This window comes from Mustela erminea, chromosome 3 (genome assembly GCF_009829155.1).
Source record: "Mustela erminea isolate mMusErm1 chromosome 3, mMusErm1.Pri, whole genome shotgun sequence".
Classification (NCBI taxonomy): Eukaryota; Metazoa; Chordata; class Mammalia; order Carnivora; family Mustelidae; genus Mustela; species Mustela erminea.
In genome coordinates this window covers 79,063,012-79,085,770 of record NC_045616.1, presented here as the reverse complement: position 1 = coordinate 79,085,770, position 22,759 = coordinate 79,063,012, and the positions used below count along the sequence as shown (strand labels likewise).

Here is a 22,759-nt window from a genome sequence, read left to right as displayed (position 1 = left end):
GGCAGCGGATGGGGGGGGTGTTAATCCACTGGTGGGTGGTATGGTGCTAGGATTCTCGAACTCATCTTGGAAAATTCATTAACCAGTTTTCTGATTTATACTCTCAGTCCATTCTATGTTAAGAGAATATATTGCTTTTCTTCTGAAACCGATTCCATTATGCTAAATGGACGTTTAAAAAGCCACTGAACTCTGAAAGGATCTAGTTTACACTAAGACCCAACACAGCAGTAGTGACAAATACTGTTACCTCAAACATTACATATAATGACATCACTCTAGTGATCACACACAGAAAAAAATTTAAACAAGATTTCTTAAATTTACTTCAAAGATTAGAGCTGATACATAAGAACGTTTACAGTAACATTTAGAGTTATGTCAACATAAAGACCAATAGCCATGGTAACAACTAGCACATGCAATTCACTACAGAGGTAAAAATACAATACCCACTCTACACAAGCCTTCTATGTTAAGTCGACGAGGTGGGAGTAAAACAGCAAGTGAACTTTGAAGGATTGCACTTAAAAAGATACAGAGAGGATACACACCTAATGCTAAATCACTGTATTGTAGTATTAGCAAATTGCACACTTTCAGAGTATATTCAATAAACATATTAAGACTACAGAATATTCACATATCTGCCTTTAAAATGTCCATCTGACATCACGTTTTGGCATTCATGTTACAGTATTTGAAACGTGTAGTTACCGTTCAGACAAAGCTTGTCTTTAAGGGGTCTTCAATGCATTTTCATCATAATCAATGGTTAAGCATGGGTAATGAAGTCCAACTAATCCACCTGAAGGGGCTGCTGACTGCAAAAAAGCTCCTAAAAATTTAGGAAAAAAAAACACAGAAGAGCTCACACCAAGTTCCTTTTCTTTAATGCATTGTATACTAGAATATCACACTAATGCATGCTAGTAGCACACACAAAAAGATTTATCGAAGAGATAGTACATTCGGCTCTGGAAAGCTTGTTTTTTGACTTGTATCTGAGTTCTGTTTATAAGTATTCTGAAAAGGAGTATTTTTTCTGCTGGCAGAAGACCATTAGAAAGAGGCTGTAAGTTGCTAGTTTACATCATCTTTGAAATCCGTGAGTGACCAATTTTATTTAAATTTTTTTTTTAGTACTATCTCCATGCAACATGGGGCTTGAGCCCATGGGCTCTGAGATCTCTGAGATATAGCTTATTACATTGACTATTACCCATTTCAACAAAGGTTAACATCTAGTTTGGAAATTTCTTCTTAAAACCAAACATAGGACAATGATGTAGAATGTAACAGAATGGAGGAAGAGCTCTCCCACTTCATTTATACTTGGTTGATAAACGCCAGTTAACAAATTTTAGAGAACTATAGAATTATCCTACTTCTACATTATTTCTCCTGATTTTAACTACTTAGCCCTGTGGATATAATACATTTAAAAATTTTTGATTTCTATTTATGAAACTATTTCATAAACAAATGTCTTACATTTTTACTTCATGAACCTTGGACTTCACAGTGAGCTAGAAGATTAGGCAACTTAATGTATAAGGTTGAAATTAATTCAACAGCTAGGTAAAGAACTGATGTGAACACAATGTGTGAATGGTTTTGCTTTTTTCCTTACTTCTACTTACATACTGGATTATGTTCCTGAGTGCTGACTGATCCAAGTTTATTTTTTTGTTAGTATTTTAATGCATTTTAAGTTTGGGAGTTTTCCCACAGTTGCTCACCATTATGCCTTTGTAAGGGATGAGGGTATGGGACCAAACACACCAGTTCACAGTCAAACTGCAATGGCAACACCTGTGGCACACTTGCTTGTTTTTTACTCCTTTGTGAGGCCAAGAGCATCAGAAGCAGTCCATTAGTTTTGTCCATAGAGAGGATGTGCCAGCATTACTTTAATGGAAATTTCTGGATCCTCAAGATTTAGTGGGAATCATATCCACTAACTTATATATAGACTCGTTTTCATATAAACTAGACTTCTCTCTGCCTAAGTAAAATACAACTTATGTCTCCAAACAAAACAAATTATCTAAAGGAAAAAACCCCACAATCATCCTAAGACCTGGCTTAGGAAAGTAATTTTGTAAACAAGTTTCATGAATGCATTTCTCGTTAGGCAAGCATGTACATCACATATTTGTAATCAAATATAGGGCTATTTCTTCAAGGTTTATTTGTTTAACTAAATGTCTAAAATGCTCTTGCACCTGGCAGGGGTGGGGGGCACTCAGGGTACCATGTTCTATGCATGTTTCAATAGATTTGCTTCTATAGTGTTCTTTCTGCAAGGACTTCATTCTTACTCCCTTAGATTATAAGCTTACGTTTTCTAATTGCCCCTGTGCCCCCAAATACAAACATCACACCAGAATTCTTTTTAAAACTGGCAGAGGTGACAATTTTACAAATAGGACTATTTACTTGGAGAGAATGAAAAATAAAACTGGTATAAATTTGACAGATTCTTAGCAAGATAAATGTCCTAGATGGGATCAGGCTTTGACGAGATCTAAATGGTCGTGGTGCCATTATCTTGTAGTGTGACTCTGGGGTCCCTCTGTCCCTATTCGGCCTCTCTCGGTCTTCCTCATGTATTTCTCACCCTGTCATTCTGCCAATCTCAGGTCTTTTCTCCCCCATCTCAAAAAGACCGTGTGTGTGCAAGTGCTCTGAAACACAGCTGGCAAGAATACAAAGATAACATCTAACGAACAGTAGGTCTACTATGAACAATATTCTCAGAGCATAATGAGTAGAGTTAGATTTCAACTGTCAATGTATAGCAACTTCCCTTCTTTTGAAGTTAGCCTGGTTTTGGTGACAAATACAGAAAACCAAACATACCTTCTGAAAATGTACTACACACCACTAGTCGACCACTAATGATTTATGAAAATTTCTTCATAACTTCTTGTTCCTGTCTTTAGCCCTGCCTCCTTGTCAAATGTGTGGCCAGGGTATGGCAAAAATGTGAAGTGGGGTTAAGTGCTAAAATCTGGAGCCCTAGCTTACCTTGCTCTGGGAAGAACAGAACTTGCCAGAAAGCAGGTTTAATATCTAAATCACAGTGTAGAAGAAGTCAGTCCCATCTACCTCAGAACTGGCAGATACTAAAATACTGTCCCTTCATTAAGTGCCTTTACAATAGGGTATGCTCTGTGATACTTACTAACATCAACATGTTATGTTTTTGGATGATGCTTTATTTTGTAAGTAGTGCCCATCTCCTCTTAATTTGCTTCAAACACTGAAGAAAAAAAAAACCTTCAAATCTTGGCCTACTTAAAAATAAAAACAAAGCATGTGTCTTCACCTTAAAATATGTTTTAATGTAACGTTGTATAAAGCGCTTCATCAACCAAGTTCTCTAGTATTAACAAAAAGGGTCATGTTTGCATATATATAGAAGAATGTTAAATAATGAACGTCTTTAAAAAAAACAATTAAGGTCTTAATAAATGGCAAAGAATTTTTAAAATGGCTAACATAGTTTGGCATTCATTCGTAGCTCTTACCTGGGCACTTTGCTGAATTTATGAATGATAAAAAGCAGATCTTGAAAATCTGTTAGACTGCTTAATGATAAATATTCAGACTTGTACTCCCTTTGTCTCATAATAGGCAGCATCATTACCAATGGAAGAGAATGTCTATTACTTCCTGTTGGCAATATTCTAATTAGACCCACTATTTTGACTGGTTTTGGTCAGACAAAAAATGCCGGCTTCATATAATTATGCCGCCCATAGCTCTCCCTACGCTTTCATTTGTGTCTAGATCTCACTCTTCTAATTTTTTTTTATCTTATCTCAGCCACTTTATTTGGTGCCTGTTCTCCCTAGAATCAGTATAGCCCTACTAAGTTTATCACTGCTTATTATTTAAATACCCTCTGTTTCCTAGCTACCAAAACAAAGTTTTACTTTGCAAATCTGAGACAAGCTTTCTGTTTTTCTTCAGTGCAAACATCCTGAAACAGCACAGTATCATTCAGCTATTCAGAGGATGAAGTCAGTTTATGTAGTGCTTGAAGAATCATCCCAGATATTCTGGAAGGGAAACTGCCCAGGGGGAAGGACAGTTTGTTGTTGTCCTCAAGGGCAAATGATCATCTTCAGTGAGTGAAGATTATTTTTACCTGGAATAACAGATAAAAATCAGCTTTAGTTTACAGGTACTGCTGAAGCTGTAACAGGACTAGTCTTTACTGAGGCATGTAGCCACCTCGTCGGACAGTCTGTGGTAGGTAACTTTTAGGCATTCCTTCATCAACTGCAGCCTCCATCCCCACTGTTTCAAATCTCTCTACCAGTCCATCAGTATGTGGGCCAAAAGCATCTGCTACAGAAATTTCTTGAAACATTTTCATTTGCCCAGCTTCAAAGGGCTTTGAAATATCTGACATCTGCTGTTTGAGTCTCACAAAATCTTCTTCATTGACTGATGAAACTTGCTTTGACCTTTCAAAATGTGAAATATCTGGGCTGGTGTCACGCTGACTACAGTTCTGTTTGAAATACTGTTGCCTGGGGAAACTGCCAGCACTGCTCTCTGTGTTCTCTACCAGTTGTAGATCTTCAGGCCGCTCCTCAGAATCTAACAAGGGCTGGGTGGACTCAGATCTTGAGAAGACTTGGACCGATGGAACCTGGTGTCTATAGCCACTGTGCACCACTGTGGAATACTGGACGGTGCCCGAGGTGTTTTGTGCAGACTCATTTTCATCGCTGCTAGAAATGCTTGGCCTAGAGGAGGACATGCATGAAGACCCTCCAATACCACTGCTGTGTCCTTCAGTACTGATTTTTTCCTTCTTGAACAGGTCCAGTGATTTCAGATCTTCTGGAAAAGGCTTTTTGTCATTTGCTGCTTCTATTTCCACAACACTTACATCAGTGAAATTGCCATCTGAATACAGTTGATCTTTTGAATTAAAATTATGCTAAGAAAGAAAGAAACTGTATTAGTAACTCTGGCGTACGTTTACTCAAACTCTGAACCATATGGTAAAGTCTAAAGCCACAGAGAAATGCATCTCTGAAGCTTCTCAGTTAATTCCCATGGGACACACATAATTTGGGGTCACTAGGTCCTGTCACATAGCTGAACTGCAGGTACTGTGGGAGTAATTCTGAGAAGCATCAATCAATGTATTTTACCAGAATTCCTAATCAATACAGGTGTTCAATTTTGATAAGCTACAGGTTGGTGTACAAAGATTACTTCTCTTACTAGACTATGGAGCCTAGGATTACCAGGATAGACAGACTCAAATGACTTAAATCTCATAAAATGTATTCTAGATCTTAACATAAAATTCAACAATTATTATAAGGTAGTCAAGTTAAGTCATTTCAACTTTAAGATAGTTAGAAGAATTCAGGTGTCTAGAAATCTTTTCAGCAGTTATTAAACTGGTATACTGTTCAATTTCATTTTAACAGCCTATATAAAATGCTTGCCTTACAACACAGTTACCAGAGAGCAGTATTTACACATCAGCTTTTCTATTTTCAAAGTTCCATCAAGTAAACAGAAGTAGGGAGTATCAGAATATGTTGTGTAATACTTTATTACCATTTATTTCTCAATCTGGGCTCACCATTTGGTTTAACTCTAGAAACATACCCTAACATGCCCATGTATAAACAAGTCAGAGACATTTTATCTTACCCTAGGAGGTGTGTGAGGTGACCACTGGGCAATATGACTCTTTGAAGGGTCTGGAACATTAGGCCAGATATGCTTTTTAATTCTAAAGAGGAAAGAAATACGCTGTTTGTAAAACCGTATGTTTTAAGCATATATACTAAACATGAGTTTAATCTAGCTGTAATAAAAAACTGTTAAGTGTTCAATTTAAAGAAACAAAAGTTGAGGAAAGCCACAAAGCTTTACAGTATACCCCTTCCCCAACAACAAAAGCTAATGTTCAATTTCCAACTAAAACCACTTAGTAAGTTTTTACATAGCTACCAGAAAAAACTTGATTTTTCACCATAGTATTTATTTACCTTAATACAGTTCCTAACCCTAAGTGAGAGATCCTTAAGTATATTTAAGTATACAGGAAGTGAGTCACCTTGAGAATAAGTTCAAATATAAAAATAAAGATGAGTAATGAGGTCCTGACTCTCCTGTGGAAACAACTATAATATGTGGGTATAATATAAAAAGCAATAAAGTTAAGATCCTAAACAAAAATCGTATGATCAATAGATGACAAAACCAACATCCCATGTGATCCTAAAAGACTGAACGCTTTCTCCCTTAAAACCAGTGATAATGAAAAAAAAAAAACCCCAAACCAGTGATAATGCAAAGTTTTACTTAACCAGTATAACAAGAAAAATAACTGAAAACATCAGAATAACTATCTTCACTGGTGAGCAGCAAAAATGCTAAGAAATCCAAAAAGGTCCTAGAGTAGTTGAATGTATCCAGGTCTTAGTATACAAGAACGTAAGTTCTTTAAAAAATTGCTTTCTATTTCTAGCAATGAAGAATTAGAAGATAAAAATGCCATTTACAACTGTATAAAAGATATTTACTAATGAATTTAATGTAGGATGTGTAAGGCCTATCCCACTGGAAGTAACATACTGCAAAAGAAAATTAAAACCAATACACCCCTGAAAGACATGTGATTTATGCAGATGTAAACGCCTGTTCAGATTGTAGTTTTTCCCTAGACTGACTTACAGATTCAGTAAAATCTCAGTCAACACGTACTGGGTTCCCCCCCACCCCAAGGAAATTTCCTTTTCAGATCAGTATCAGTTTACTCTAGCCAAAATAATTCTGAAAAATGGATTATTAGAAGAATTCCACTAACTGCTCTCAAAACTTACCACAGAGCAGTAACAAGATAGTATGGTACTAGGATAATTGACATATGGATCAGTGGAATAGAACGGAGTCCATAAATAAATCCAGACATACATGGATAACTGATTTTGGCAAAGATATCCAGGCAATACAATGGGGCAAAAAGTAGGTTAAGTAAATTTCACTAAGTAAGGCTGGAATCTATGGGGGGAAAAAATGAACCCTGACCCTGACCTCGGACCATGCACAAAAACAAATCATAGACGTTTGGCTACAGTGATTACAGTTCTAGAGGAAAACAAAGGAAAACACACATTCATGACACTTGACTTAGGCAAAGATTTCCTATGCAGAACATGAACTTCATCAAAATTAGAAACTTTAGTTCTAAAATCACAATGAAGAAAATGAGAAGGCAAAGCCACAAAACCAGACTTTCCAAAACACATTTGAGAATAATTCTGTAATCAGAGTATGTAAAGAACTCTTATAGTTCAGCATTCAGGCAAACAACCCAATGTAAAAACTGGAGATGATTTCAGAAGATTTACTGCACCAAAGAATATATAGCAATGGCGCATGAAAAGACCCATTACTACTATTCAATAAATAGGAAAAAGGAGTATATTCAAACTAAGTCTCAAGAACAGGTGAAATGCAAGACAATATAAAAAGACTATGTATTGTTTGATTCTATTTATATGGAATCCTAGAAAAGACAGAACTACAGTCACAGAAGGCAAATCAGTAATTACTTGGAGCCAGAGGTTGAGGGAGAGAACAAAGCATAAATCCAGCGGAAAAACTGTAAAAATAAAAACGGGTACTTACAGGTCTCGCTTATTAAAGCAGAACAGTACTCCCAAAAGGGTTGTCAATAGGAACGCTAAGCAAACAGGCACAACTATGGCTTCAATTTCTCCTTGAGCTAAAAACAAAGGGATAAGGTAGAAAATAATGGTCAATGCCTATGTTTACACAAATAATGCAACTTCCCAGCCAGAGGATTGTTGAACAGATGAAATACCATCTGGTTTTTACAGCGTTTTTAACTTAAAAGGCTGGTTTCTCCCTGCTTTTCTAGCCCTTTATACCTTACACAGTAACCTGGCCACAGGGTAAGCATGAACTGTATGTTGGTTAGGGGAATGAAATGACTTTAAGTTTAGTTTAGTGGATAGATAATCTACTCAGTAAGTTAGAACTCCCAAACCTAACCATTTATTACATTTATGATCTGCCCTCAGCACAATCTTAACAAAAGTTTATCTTTGAGATCTGTGAGTACTGGGGAGAAGTAGAGAAGTTGTAAAATGATCTTAGTAACTGAACTAAAGATGTGCTCCTCTGTAAGGAATAAAAATAAAAGGTTCAGGCAAAAATTTTAGTAGCTATTTACTATTTTCAAAAAGATGGCATCAGGGCACCTGTATGGTTTGGTTAAGTATCCAACTCTAGATTTTGGCTCAGGTCATGATCTCAGGGCACTGGGATTGAGCCATAAGTCAGGCTCTGCACTCAGCAAGGAGTCTGCTGGAGATATTTTCTCCCTCTCCTGTGCCCCTGCTCTCCTCCCCCGTTGTGCGCGCTCTCAAATAAATAAATAAATACCAAAACAAAACAAAAAAAGCCAAGGCATATCTGATAAATGGCTAAGGAATTGTACTTTTTAATTTTTTTTTTTAAAGATCTTGTTTATTTCTTTTTTTTTTTTTTTAAAGATTTTATTTATTCATTTGACACAGAGAGATCACAAGTAGGCAGAGAGGCAGGCAGAGAGAGAGAGGAGGAAGCAGGCTCCCCGCGGAGCAGAGAACCCGATGCGGGACTTGATCCCAGGACCCTGAGATCATGACCTGAGCCGAAGGCAGCGGCTCAACCCACTGAGCCACCCAGGCGCCCTTGTTTATTTATTTCTGACAGAGAGCACGAGCAATGGGGAAAGGCAGAGGGAGAGAGCAGATTCCCTCCTGAGCTAGAGCAGGCCGGACTGGACAGGGCTCTGGGATAATGATCAGAGCCAAGGGCAGACACTTAAAGAGTCACCCCGGTGCCCAGAATTTTTAAAGAATCTTAAATACAACGCAAGGAAAGTTTGTGCTTGCTTCGGCAGCACATATACTAAAAAAAGAATCTTAAATACAAGGAGTGGCAGTAGTAGGAATAGTTATCACCTCAAAATCAGTAAGCCTAAGATTTCTAATTAGCAGATCCCTAATCTGCATTTTAAAGAGGGCTTACTTAATCAAATGAATCACTAATTGGATAGTTTATATTGGAGTTACTTTTTAATGATTGACCTTACAATTGTTTCTGGTTAACTCCTCCAGTCTCCACCTTATTAGTCTTTCATGGGAAGACTTTAAAATCAGTAAGTCAGATCAATGCTCAGGAAAAAACCGTAGACTGGCAAATACTAGTTACTTGTATGCTCAGGTTTCATATATTCGTATCTATACCAAATCAAATTCAGGCAGAACCTCTTCTGTACTGCCGCTAACTTACTATGTTTTTATGTCTTGGGCCTTTGCTCATTCTGTCCTAAGATGCACTCTTCTTCCTATTTGTTCACATCCTAACCTTCAGGCTCAAGTACTGTCTCCTTTATAAAATTTTTGATGATAAAAGTCACCCTAATTACCTTTAACCTCCTCCTCTGTTTACTGTCTACATGGCCCAAATGCCTTTCCATTCAATTACTTTGCTTATGCTGCATTTCTTCAAATACACTGTAAGGTCCTTTGGGAGCAAGGCACATGTTATAGTAAGAACCCATAATAGTTCCACAATCAAAACAATAAATAGATCAGTGAAAAAAGTAGATGATAAAGTAAATCCTATGCTCTAAATTTTGGGAAAAAAATGTATGCACAGATAATACTAGAAGGATACACAATATGTTAGAAGATTTTTCTAGAGGAGAGATTAGGAGTGATTTTTCTTCTGCTCTACAGAATGTTACTTTCACAAACAGGGTAGTATTTGAAAAGTTTTTTTTTTGGAAGATCAATTTCAATTATTACTTGTTACATGTATTTTATTAACATATCACCACAAACCTTATTCCAGAAACTATGTTCATTACTGGATATCACAGCAAAGCTCAGATCTTTTATTATCTATTTTATGTAATTACTCATTCATTTTCTCATTCAGCAATCAATCAGGAATATTAAGTTTCTATTTATCAATCACTGTGGTGGTACTTGGGGGTGGACATTACAAATACAATTATAATAAGTAATTTCTATACTGATTCAAAATGTAGTAGAAAAAAGAATGAATGCAGCTTCAGTCTGCATTAGGGAAGCTAAAGAACAGCCAAAAGGTAAGAAGCTCACATAGGAAAAGCTCACATTAGGAAAAGACAGAAAAAGATGGGAGAAAATCCTGAGAAGCTCAGGGTCAAGGAAGAGATTATCAAAGGGCATGCAAAAGCAGTAATTTAGAAGGCATGATCAACAGGACTTTATACTTGGCTTATGTAAGCAAAAAAGATAGGGAAACATTTACTACAACCTTATCTAAATTTCTGGCTTTGGCAAAGACCTGGATGGTTTTGTCAGGGAAAAGAGATGTTATTTGTGAAGGAGAGAGAGGACGGCTGAAGTCACAGGAGTGTGAATAGGCAGATGATAAAATAGGGCGGAGAACCGAGCTCTGGAAAATACATACTGTTTTTAAGAGTGAAAAGGAGGCCAAGAAGGGAAGTACCAGAGCGGGAGAAGACTCAGGAGGGCGCTATTCCATAGAAGGACCAAGAGGCAGTTTCAAGGATGGAGAAGCCAACAGACTCAAATGCTGAGAAGTACAGAAAAAAGACTAAAAAGCATGCCAGGGAGATCATAACTAAGAAGACATCCCTGAGGGACGTGAGGGAGATTTCAGTGGAGTGGGGGCTGGCGGCCTGGTTTTAAGGAAGTCAAAGACTGAGCTGGAGGAACAGAAGTAGAGTCTGGAAGGGTGGACTCATCTTTCCAGCAATCTGCCTATATATAGAAAGGATTAAGAGAAGGAAGAAAGACCACACTCGATTTTTGCCAGTGAAAATATGATCCCACTTAGAAAGATACAAAAATTCTTTCAGCATTTAGGGAGTATATAGATGAAAGGAGTGAGAAGCTGTTAATGAAGTAACAGAGGTTGAGCTTTAATAGTTTAAAGAAACCATCAAAATCAGATAAAGACAAAAACCATAATTTATGAAAAATGCTTTTTCTATGAATCTAAGTCTGCTTTTAGTCTGATCAAACTTTAAAACGTAAAAGAAGGAAAGAGCCAACATTACTTACCAAACTTTGGTGTAGTGAAAGTGAATTCTGGGCCATCCTTTCCACCTTCATCTGTGTATGCTGCCATTCGTACCATGTACAAAGTGTCACTGGTCAAAGAGGACAATGTATATTCCGTGTGAGAAGAATCCACATTCACAGCTAGAAGAAATCGTAAGTATGGTTTATTCAACTGCTCAGTGTTTCTGATTTAGCTTTTGAAAAAGTATTAAAAACGCAGAAAGTATTCAGAAAATAATTTTCGTATCTCTGACACACTCTTCTCCAATAAGCACAACACAGTATTTCTTTAATAGGACCACAAAAGCAACCCTTAGACAAATTCTCAGGTGCCTCTTTTCTGACGATAATATACTCTAAGAAAGACTTAATATTTGAAAGCTTAAGAAAAAAACCAGTAATTTTTAATAACTGATAATTTTATTACCGGTTTCATTTCCAATGATGGTTCTATAAAATATAGTATAATTTCGGATAAATCCATTCTGAACATCAACAGGAAGTTGGTCCCACTCTAAGACAGCTTCATTTTTCCCCACTTTTTTTGTCCGAACAGTAGGTCCTTTGGAAGGTGCTAGAATAGAAGAAAAGTATTTGATAACTGAGAATCATTACAATTCAGTATATTACTAGAATTCACTAGAATTTCGTTATTTTATTTGAACACTGTAACACATACCCTTATTTTAAGAAGAAAAAACACCTTTGTTAATAGCAAACAACACATTTCAAAGAAAATGAGTTTGGACTTACGAGCTTGTTTAAGGTATGCTTTTATAGACTCCGGGCTTCCTGGTCCATCAGCAAATACTGGAGTAACTGTTATCAAGTAACATTTGCTCTCTGCTAGGTTCCCTAAAGAAAGAAAGGAGAGAAACATTTTTTTCACCATAATAAAAGTGTAATTCCATTATTTATTTTTACATTATAATTTCATGGTTATTAAACTTTTAGAACTATAGTTTTTAATTTTTTTTTTAAGGTTTTATTTATTTATTTGACAGACAGAGATCACAAGTAGGCAGAGAGGCAGGCAGAGAGAGAGAAGGGAGAAACAGGCTCCCTTGCTGAGCAGAGAGCCTGATGCGGGGCTCCATCCCAGGACCCTGGGATCATGACCTGAGCCGAAGGTAGAGGCTTTAACCCACTGAGCCACCCAGGCATCCCTAGAACTGCAGCTTTTAAAGCAAGCATTGATTTGTGTGTACTGGATTCAAGCTTAACAGAGTAAAAGTTAAATAAAAGCTTACTTTTATTGCCAGTATCATGGAAATAAAAAGATATACTGTCAGTTCAAGTAATTATTGTATTATTATCCAGGACTTACAATAAAACATTGATTTCAAATTATCCTTGGTCTTATAGTTTGACAGTGTTTGTATATTTTAACTAATTCTTGGAGAACTACCTGAAGACCCACTGTTAAGAGCTAGGGAAATGGCCCTGGTTTGTCAGGTCACTGGGAAAAAAAGAATTAGTACTATTTCCCCCAAAATGTTAAAAAAAAATTATTTATTATTTATAAATTCTTTTGATCTCTTCAAATTAACAAAGTAATCTATTACCGATACACAATATTAAAAATTTTTAAGTTTTTACAGAATTTGACCTGTCCACATCAGAAAATATTTATTTTACTGAAGTTTATCATTCAATAGGAACTTTTATTTCCTTAAATATTACTTGTGAAGTTGTAAAGTTATTATATGCTCCATTGCTTTCTTAAACAGAGTAACTTTACTTTTTCTTGATGACTCAGTATTAACAAGATGATGAGTGTTATATTCTGCTTTAATACAGTGATGTTATCAGAGCTATGAACTATTAGGGCTCCCTATGCAACCTGTCTCTGCAGATTATGCTATGCTATCTTAAAAACATTTCTATTGTCTAGTTATTACCAATGTAGGTCTTCCCTCTTAGCTCTACCTTGCTTTTGATAAGGCTGAGAAGAAACCACATTTATTAAAATTGTTTATTTAATAAGAGGGTAAGGAGGGCCAAATAGCCTGTTTTATAAATCAAACTCACAAACCTTACGGCAGATTATGTCCTTGTTTATAGCTTCTCTAATTAATCGTACTACTCACAGCTGAATTCTAATGGTTATCCTGCGGTACTTGCAGGGGTAGGCGTGGCACATGCAAGCTAAATGTTTTCTTTTTTTTTTTTTTTTTAAAGATTTTATTTATTTATTTGACACAGAGAGATTACAAGTAGGCAGAGAGAGAGAGGAGGAAGCAGACTCCCTGCTGAGCAGAGAGCCCGATGTGGGACTCGATCCCAGGACCCTGAGATCATGACCTGAGCCGAAGGCAGCGGCTTAACCCACTGAGCCACCCAGGCGCCCTAAATGTTTTCTCTTTAAAGCTGTTTTATCACTTCAAAGCCACACAGTTAAGTTGTACCTTAAAACACAGGGTAATCCACCATTCTGGAGCTCTACAACATCATTACTTTCTGTCCATTACAACTTCTAGTTAAAAGACATAAAGTAATCTGTTCTAATTCCGCTTTCCCTATTCAACAGCTTTAAGAGTTAAGTCATTCAGATGCTACGGAAAAATATTTTCTCATTGCAGGATGAGGGAGTTAAATCAGGTACAGAAGAATGCAACTAATTACAGGCAGAGGTCATATAATATTTCTCTTTACAGTTTAAGTGTTCCTTAATTATAAAGAGAAATACTATTAACCCCACTCTGTCCATAAAAAGACCCTGCAACTGAATGAGGTTTGATGTGACTTGGTGAGTGTCTCACATGTGGCAAACTAGATTTAACTTTTCAGGGGACCACAGCATCTGTAACGCACAAAAAATACGTAGAAGAAAAATCTGTCTGAAGAATAAGACATAAGGATATCAACTTAAATTTTTTCTAACCAGGAATACCTCTTAAATAGGTGCGGTGTACTAATCCATCTTCCTGTTGCCAGTCTGGGATACAGGGCGATTTATCTGATAATACACACCACTCAAGGATGTATTTGTTTACAGATTCATTCGGAGCAGTCCATTCCACCCAAAGCATATTATCTTTGGGAAACGCTTTAAGATCCCTTACAGGGCGAGTAGCTTTAAAACAAAGGTTGAATACCAATATGGTTAAGTGAGCATTAAAAATCTGCAATTTTGGTATTTTACGTATCAGTTTTTGTGACATCTGATAATATGGATTTCCATGAATAAAGGCACATTATAATTTACATACAATTTATGCAACTAAAATTCTTCCTTTCTCAAAATTCTAGTGTTTTCTATATGTAAATGGCCTTTTCCTTCTTTGAAAGCTATGAACAATATATTTAAGTCATATTCATATATGGATCCCATAGTCTTAAAAAGTATTTAAAAACCAAGTAATCAGAAAAAACTGAAATGAATTAAGTAGTTTACTTCAAAGTTTAAGTGAGCCACCTAAGAATAAAACAAATTACTTGGCTGTTCACGTAAGTTAACTATGTACTATGCCTCAGAGTATCTTCTACTTTAAGAACCACCTTTTCCCATCCTTAAGTCCATGCCATCTCACAGACACAAACCTTTAAAGTCATAAGCAGGGATAGTTAAAACAGCTGCATCTGATTTGCCAACGAGATTTCTCGCTGTGAGAGTTGCTATATAACGATCATTTGTGATGTTTACTGTCCATTTGGTTTCATTAACTGTGTAATTCTGTAAACGTGATTTCCATCTTGTGAGAGTCACTTCATAATCCAAAATTTTTCCATTGGCTTCAAAAGGAGGCAATGTCTATAATAAAGTATTTTAAAAATTTAATAAAAGTTAATCAGTTTTCTCTGTGTTCACAAATTCTGCTGTTATGTAAAACCTCTAAATGTTTAACTGAAAAAAAGGTACCTGCAATCTCATTTACAATTCACTACCTTAAGTAAACTACTACACAGTAAGAAAGAGTAAACCTGTAACTTTGACTAGGAAGAAAAGTAGCACGATTTCATTAGCTTTTAGTTCTGTATCTAGTACCTACACTGTGGCTATCTGGCTCTAAATTGTATTTTATTCCTGAGTATTTTTTTTTTTTTTTAGTATGGATATGCTTGCAGCCTTACAGAGTTGAGAATAATTATTATTGGCAATACATTTTGATTACTCAAAACCTTTAAAAATTGTTTTCCATGAGACACTCAGGAAAGTTCAATGACAGACAAAATCCTTCTCATAGAACTTTTCACAAATGCTTAACAGATATAACCTGCAGTTTATGTAATATATACAAAGCTTTGTGTTTCTATTTGTCAAATGTTTTCCTGATACTGACATGAATCAAAATTTAAGTTAAAAAACTACACTCATATGTCGTATAAAATGTATTTACATTAACTGACAAAAGATAAACATGCAATTTTTTTTTTTACCTTCCATATGAGTTGTACAGATCTATAGCCATGAGTATGGGATGGCTCTATCTTATACCAGAAACTTGGTGCCTTGGATGGTCCTAAAAAAATGACATGAACTTTTTAAAATAAAAGTTTTTAACAATAAAGTATTATCTTGGAAATTATTCTCTTACTTTGTTCTTAATATTCTTGCCCTTTAGTCACTGTTTAAACACTATCATTTTCCCCATTCTAGTATGCTATGCCTGGGTCTTCCTTTAGTCAGGATAATAGATCACTTGGTAATTTAGATTATACTGGATTTTTCTTCTAATCTTGAAATTATAAAACTACATACATATCCTAAGGTACAACCCAGGATGGATCACTTCTTACTGCTGAAACTCAAACTGAAAAATTATGTTTAAATACTTTAAACTCTTAAATGTGTGTGTGTTTGTGTGTATATGTATGAATATAAAAGAAATGGAATAAATGTGGGCTAAGTTTATTACCTTATGTTAGGACTGTTGACAAGATACAATAAAAATGAATTCGCAGTGTTGCCGTCATAATCACCAACATGAGAAATGAAAATCCACTTCATAAAACAAGTATCAAATGCTAATAAATTAGGTTCTAAAAATCCCTAGGCAATTAACTGATTTTTTTAGAATTTTTTAAGTGCAGTATGGTTCAAGTTTAAGCTATGGTTCAACAGAGTAAGAAAGGAAGTCTAAGCAATGATGTGATTTACTATAAAGAGGTAATTATGGAGGACAAAACAGAGAAAAGGACACAAGGCTGGGGACAAGGTTGCCAGTACAGATACACAACTCGAGTATACAAAATAAAGACCAAGAAACTATAATGAAGTGTTATAGTCCAAAAAGACTTCCTAACATAAAAAGAAGCTAGAGGAATCACTCATTAAATTGAAGAATTGCTTAATCTAATGGTTCATGATTTCCACCATCTCCCCTCCCAAAAACACACACACAGGCACTAGCCATATTATTTTGCCCACACTTGAGTTCAGGAACCACCCTCCCCTCACTTCCCCTCTGCAACTGACCCACCAGCTTGCAAGGCCCCATGGATCCCAGTTTAAGAATTCCTAGCCAAGACAAAGAAATCCAGTTGAAGACCCTCAAATCAGCAATAGCAGAACTTCTTTCATGTCACTTATGAGAGTAAGAGAAAATCTTAGAGGAAAAGGCAGTTTACTTTTCTGCCTTTGATACTCTCTCTTCACTATCTAACCTCTAGTGAAGCTGAAGTGAAGGGACAGTGGTGGTACAGGAGGTTTTAAACCCAGAGCTGTTGCCACTGACACCTGACAGAGGGAACTATGGAATAAAACTGTTCAAAAAGAAAAAATTCTGTATGCCACAGATTCTTGACTGCTACAAAAGAAATTACTAATTTTAACTGTTGTGGGCAGGAGATCTTACCTTGGATCCTATATACCCTTTTATGACTTTTGGATTCTATGTTCTATGCCCCGTATGATCGTGGGGGGTGGGGAAAGGAAAAATGAAAATAAACCAAAACTCTAGGATTCTTTTCCAGGGGTTTATTAAGTGCTGGTAGAAACGAACAAGTAATAGTACACATGTATTTCTGACAGTGAGGGACTATGGTATATTTTGTTAGTATGACTTTAATGAGTTAGGATAGGATTCTCTTTTTGGGGTATCTTTGAACTACCGTCCTTTATAAAGTGTTCTGGACTTAACTGTTAGTTCAGTGGTTTTCTCATGGTCATTCCTGGGCATCTTCTTTATGAGGAATCATGTATTAATACAATCATGCACATTTTACATCTTGATGTTGGAACAGAAGTGTAAAATACAAGTTTGAATAAAATGGTCATAAAATAAGGAGTGGTCTACATTACTAAAACCAGATACAATTCATAGCCCTAATTCCAAAACCTTTATTTCCTCATGTATCTTAATTACTCACTATCTTCATATGTGATACCACTTGCTTCTTCACTCCAGTCACTCCAGAAGCCTTTACCATCTTCCTTCATACAACGAATCCTGAATACATATTCTGTAAAAGGTTTAAGGTCCTGGACAGTGAAGGAAGATCGAGTGGATGCTGTATCTTCAGGAGGAATCTGAAATCAAAGCAGATCAACTAATTAAAAAAATCCATGTATTTATTTTAACTGTCCTAAATTCCCTAACATTTGGAAACTCATTTAATGAACTAGACTAATAAATTCAAGCTCAGGAGAGATATAAATGCAAATCAAAAAGCTGTCTGAGTTAGTGAAGTTAGTATATTTCAAAGTATGGAAACATCTATTATTAATCCTTCATTTATTTATTTTTCTTCCATTGGGCCTGTAACACTTAGGGTTTCAGCAGAAGAAAGATAGTATACTCCAATTAGAATTCAATTCAAGAAGGGTTTTAAAAGCAAGTATGGGCAGAGTATAGGGAAACCTTAGATCGTGGTCATTACTCAGGGGCTTGGAACTGTTATTACCCCCAGGCCAAAAGGGCTGGCAACAGCAACTGGGAGAAGAGGGTCAGACAGGATTTTTAGTAGAGCAGTGACCTTAGGCTGAGAGAATGGGCAGCTCCAGGAGGAAGCAGGGAAAATAAATATGCTGATCTCACTTTTCTCTCTTGCCAGATCCCCTGCTTCCTTTAACCATATTCACCAAGAAACCAGAGAGCATGTGAACCCACAGATGAAATCCATACAGGTCAGCATTCCAAGGTAAGAGTAATAAGCACAGTAGGGAAGAGCCGAGTGCAACTCTGGATAGGAAAAAGGCAGGTATCTAGCCCAATCAAGAAAAACAAAACTTGTTTTCAGGAAGAGAGAATACAGATAATAACTAATTCTATTACTATGGTATTTCATTACTATGGTATTTCAATAGTGAATACAAAGCAGGTATCATTTTTTTGTTATTATTAATGAATTAAGTTTCTGTGATATCAAAAAATACTTTTAAGTTCAGGTATGTATACTGTCTAACATGAAGCATTAATCCATTTTCATTTGTTGCTTTTTTTAATTTTATTTTGACCAGTCCTTCTGTTAGTGGAATGGAGAGCAGAAGTATTAAGATCATGAGCTCAAATCCTTATGAGCTCATTACTGCAACAAGAGAAGAAAAAGCACGGTGTTAGTGACAAATGAAGTTGTGACAAATATTACGGGGAGCACAAGCTATGGTGATTGTCTTTTTTAAAAGTTCCAAGTACTTCTTTTGGTGGCAGCATCATCTTTGGTATACTCTTCTGTTCCTTTTCAGTCTTTAAGTTCCCCAACTACTACTTCCTCTACTAAAAAGTTGACATGCTTTCTAAAACGCGCTAACTAGATAGTGAGTATTTTAGGCTGAGGGCCAGACAGTCTCCGTTCCAACTGCTCAACTTGTCCGCTGCAGCACAAAATAGCCGAAGACAATATTTAAAAACTTTATTTTTGAAGACAGATGGCTGGCTGAAATTGGCTTGCAGATTTAGTTTGCCAACCCCTGCTCTACTTAGCCAAATAATCTCTTCATGTACTCCCCCTCCCCCTTTATTTGCTCATTTTTTGTGTTCCTTTCACCTCCCATCGAAAGTACTACTCCTTACCACCTGGTATCACTCCCATACTTCAAAGCTACCGTACTAAGCAAAACTGTATTTTCTTTTCTTTTCTTTTTTTTTTGTTTTTGCAAAACTGTATTTTCAATCTGAATGTCTTCCTGTTTGGACCTACGTGAAACACAGATCAAGAAGAGGTATCAAGCAAAGTATTTCATGTAACCACAACCTTAGGATATTCAGACTTTTAAGTTAGAGGGTTGCGAGACTATTTGCATAAACAGTAACTTGCAATTTACCTGGTTCCAAACTGAGGAATCTCTGGTCCTATATTGAATGTTGTATTTCAGTCTTATAAAATCCTGGATACTTGAGTTGATCCATGTCAATTTTAAGATACTGGACAGTTCCTCTGAGTTGCTTACGGATAAATTATGTGGAGGATTGGGCTTCACTGAAGAATATAATAAATCCAAATATTTATCATGGTTCATTTTTACAACTTCTTATACAAACTCAAAATGTACTACTTATTTTTGTTTCATATTTATTCTTACCAAATGAACTATTACTTTTGAAAACAATGCAATGTCATACTATTATAATGAAAAGGTTTCTAAAGAAATTGTAGTTTTGTCAAGTTATTATGTGCCTATTATCTTTTCAGGTTCAGTTATCAAAAGACAAAGATTTATGATGTATATAAAGACAGAGACAATAAAAACAAAACATGTATACTCTAATTGCTATGTTGTAAAACGTTTGATAATTGCATAAATACTAGCAGGTAACATTCTAAGTCAAAACCACTGTAGTACAGCTGTATTATTAATATTTTTCCAGATTTTCAATGTTGTTATTAAAGCAAATTTATAAAAATCATTAAAAGAGTAAGTCCTTTTTCTATATTAATTACAATCTAAAAAACTAAATTAATAAGCCACTGTATATACCCCAGTGAATTCTCAAATTCAGGCTTCTAACTACCTTTATCTACAGGATCAAAATTTATATGATCCGATGTAACTTTCCCAAGGGCATTCTCTGCTTCTACCCAGACTTCAGTGTTGACGAAATACACAGGAGAATAATCAACAGTGCATGAGGTGGGGGTGTCACGTTTTGTTTTACAATCAGCAAACTTCTCTGTTGCCCTAAATACAAAAATGGAAGAATTGCATTAAAAAGAGATTTTAAAAAATTACTGTGAAAAAGGTTACCTGATGAGGCCCAGACTGTTACAGCTTAAAATAAAATTTCTTAAGAACTATTAGGCGTTTGAAAGACCCGCGGATCCCCTTACCCAAGAATTCAACACTGCCACAGGATGCAAACAGCAAGAGGTTCTTTATTGTAGCGCGGGTGCCTGCGGGTGGTCAGCAGCTCCTGCTAGCTGAGCACACCAGGCTGGGGTGGTGCAGGATTTTTATAGACAGGTATAAACAAGTTTTGGATGGGGCGGAGCAGATTGGCTGACAATCTGAACATTTGAAAAAGGCATACTTGGGTGTTAGCGGATTGGCTTTGGAGGACCTACATTCTGGCCAGTCACCGTTCAGATAGTGTACAGTAGAGGGTACCTGTTGAATTGCACATTTCTAACCTTTATCTATATACGTGCTGAACCGCATGTCTCCCGCCTTGGTACGGGAGACAACCCTTATCAGCGTACGTGCTGAACCGCATGTCTCCCGCCTTGGTACGGGAGACAACCCTTACCAATTTTACTTAGGAGTAGGGGAAATTCTTAACAAGGGAAGGGTATAACTTTATTTGATTACACAGTGAGCAAGGGTTTTTTTTTTTTTTTTAAAGATTTTATTTATTTGACAGAGAGAAATCACAAGTAGATGGAGAGGCAGGCAGAGAGAGAGAGAGGAGGAAGCAGGCTCCCTGCTGAGCAGAGAGCCCGATGCGGGACTCGATCCCAGGACCCTGAGATCGTGACCTGAGCCGAAGGCAGCGGCTTTACCCACTGAGCCACCCAGGCGCCCCAGTGAGCGAGGGTTTAAGCAATTTTTCATCTCTTAGCAAAGCATTAGAAGCATTATTATACAGAAGCCAGAAACAGCTGGGTTAAACACAGATTTTTTTTTGCTATTCGTTATCCTGTTATGCTGCTTGCTGACTCCCTTATCTATGGTCAGCTGGCCACAGTTTCTTAGTTAGCATAAGCTGGTTATAAAAAGAATGTTAAAACTTATAGGCTATACTATAGTTCTGACCTGGGGTCCTTCAGCGTTCCTTTAAAATGGAGTTTGAGCTGTATCTTAAAACATTTTTTTCAAAATTTTACGCCAAGAACATTGCATTTAGAATAATATGCTCTATCCCCGATGACCCATCTCTAAAAATCATCTATTTCCTGTGACCTTACTACTCTTTCTTTCCATTCCTGAAACAATCCTTACTGGACCCTCAATGTCCTTCTTCAAGCAGTTACGATTATTCTAAGCACAATATACTAGGAGGCGATAGGTGGACAAGGTCAGAATTTCTGTCAGCCCCAAAAAACTCCCTTAGTCTCTTTCCAGTCAAACCCTTTCTGATTTCTATCATGAAAAAAGTTTCAAGTGGTACTATTTACTCACTTAATTTTAAATTATGCATCAATTAAAAAGACATATACACACTTTTTTTTTTAAAGTAGGAGGTTAAGTCAAAACCACGAACAGGTTAACTTTTATGAATGACTATGATGTATACCTGAAATAAACAGGATATTGTAGATCAATTTATGTCTCAATTAAAGAATTCCTAAAAATCAAAAGCAAAATGAAACATATGAACTCTTGTACTGAGTTGGTGCTTTAACGCACGAACTATTTTAAGTGTCTTAATTTTTGTAATTTTTTTTTAAGATTTTATTTCTTTGAGAGCAAGCGAGCAAGCAGAATCAAGGGGAGTGGGAGAGGGAAAAGCGGGCTCCTTGCTGAGCAGGGAGCCTGATTCAGAGTGTGATCCCAGGCCGCTGCGATCATGCATGACCTGAGCCGACTAAGCCACCCAGGCACCCCTTTAAGTAGCTTTAAAACGTCATTTAAGAAGCACGTGGGTGGCTTAGTGGGTTAAAGCCTCTGCCTTCGGCTCAGGTCATGATCCCAGGGTCAAGCCCCGCATCGGGCTCTCTGCTCAGCGGGGAGCCTGCTTCCTTCTCTCTCTGTCTGCCTCTCTGCCTACTTGTGATCTCGTCAAATAAATAAATAAAAAATCTTAAAAAAAAAAAAAAAACCCCACACACAAAAAAACGTCATTTAACTGTATCCTTAGGGGAGAAAAACAATCTTAAAATTCATTTTAGTATTCATTGTTCATGCTGATATTGGCATTGCTATTCTGCAGGTGCTGCTTACTATGAGATAAAGCAAAGAACTATTAAATTGGTGCTGCTGGAGACTAAGGTTTTCAGCACAGAAGATGTAATGTTAGATGGATGAAATTAAGTAAAAACAGGTAGTCCAGATTTTAAACTGGAAATATCAGTATTAGTGCATGATGTATTTTACCTTAAAAACATTTCCTAGCTGTATCTACTGTAAAACCCTAGAACAACCCCATAGCAGTAAGCTCCCCTAGCTTGACTGAAGTCTAAACAGTATTTTCTATTAAATGAAACCATGGCTACCTGGGAAATGGTTGATTCTTGGCCTGGGGAAGGATATATATATATACTAAGATGAATCTGCAAAGTCATGTCATATCAAAAAGGAA

General features: G+C 36.5%; 1 protein-coding gene across 5 annotated transcripts in view; it reads right to left on the bottom strand.

Annotated features, from left to right (window-relative positions):
- Positions 1-298: 298 nt before the first annotated feature.
- IL6ST (interleukin 6 signal transducer) overlaps positions 299-22,759 on the bottom strand; it is a 55,022-nt gene continuing 32,561 nt past the window's right edge. For 3 of the 5 annotated variants that reach the window (XM_032336211.1, XM_032336210.1, XM_032336212.1), the window contains 12 exons: positions 20,036-20,202; positions 19,348-19,502; positions 17,454-17,613; positions 15,522-15,604; positions 14,685-14,895; positions 14,035-14,217; positions 11,895-11,996; positions 11,569-11,715; positions 11,142-11,282; positions 7,681-7,777; positions 5,695-5,776; positions 299-4,963 (listed from right to left, as the gene is read on the bottom strand). In XM_032336211.1, coding sequence (XP_032192102.1) covers positions 4,226-4,963; positions 5,695-5,776; positions 7,681-7,777; positions 11,142-11,282; positions 11,569-11,715; positions 11,895-11,996; positions 14,035-14,217; positions 14,685-14,895; positions 15,522-15,604; positions 17,454-17,613; positions 19,348-19,502; positions 20,036-20,202 — 2,266 coding nt within the window. In that variant the 3' untranslated portion in view covers positions 299-4,225. Of the gene's footprint in view, positions 4,964-5,694; positions 5,777-7,680; positions 7,778-11,141; positions 11,283-11,568; positions 11,716-11,894; positions 11,997-14,034; positions 14,218-14,684; positions 14,896-15,521; positions 15,623-16,542; positions 16,548-17,039; positions 17,614-19,347; positions 19,503-20,035; positions 20,203-22,759 lie in introns of those variants that run through there. The other 2 variants (XM_032336214.1, XM_032336213.1) reach the window with 2 other exon arrangements.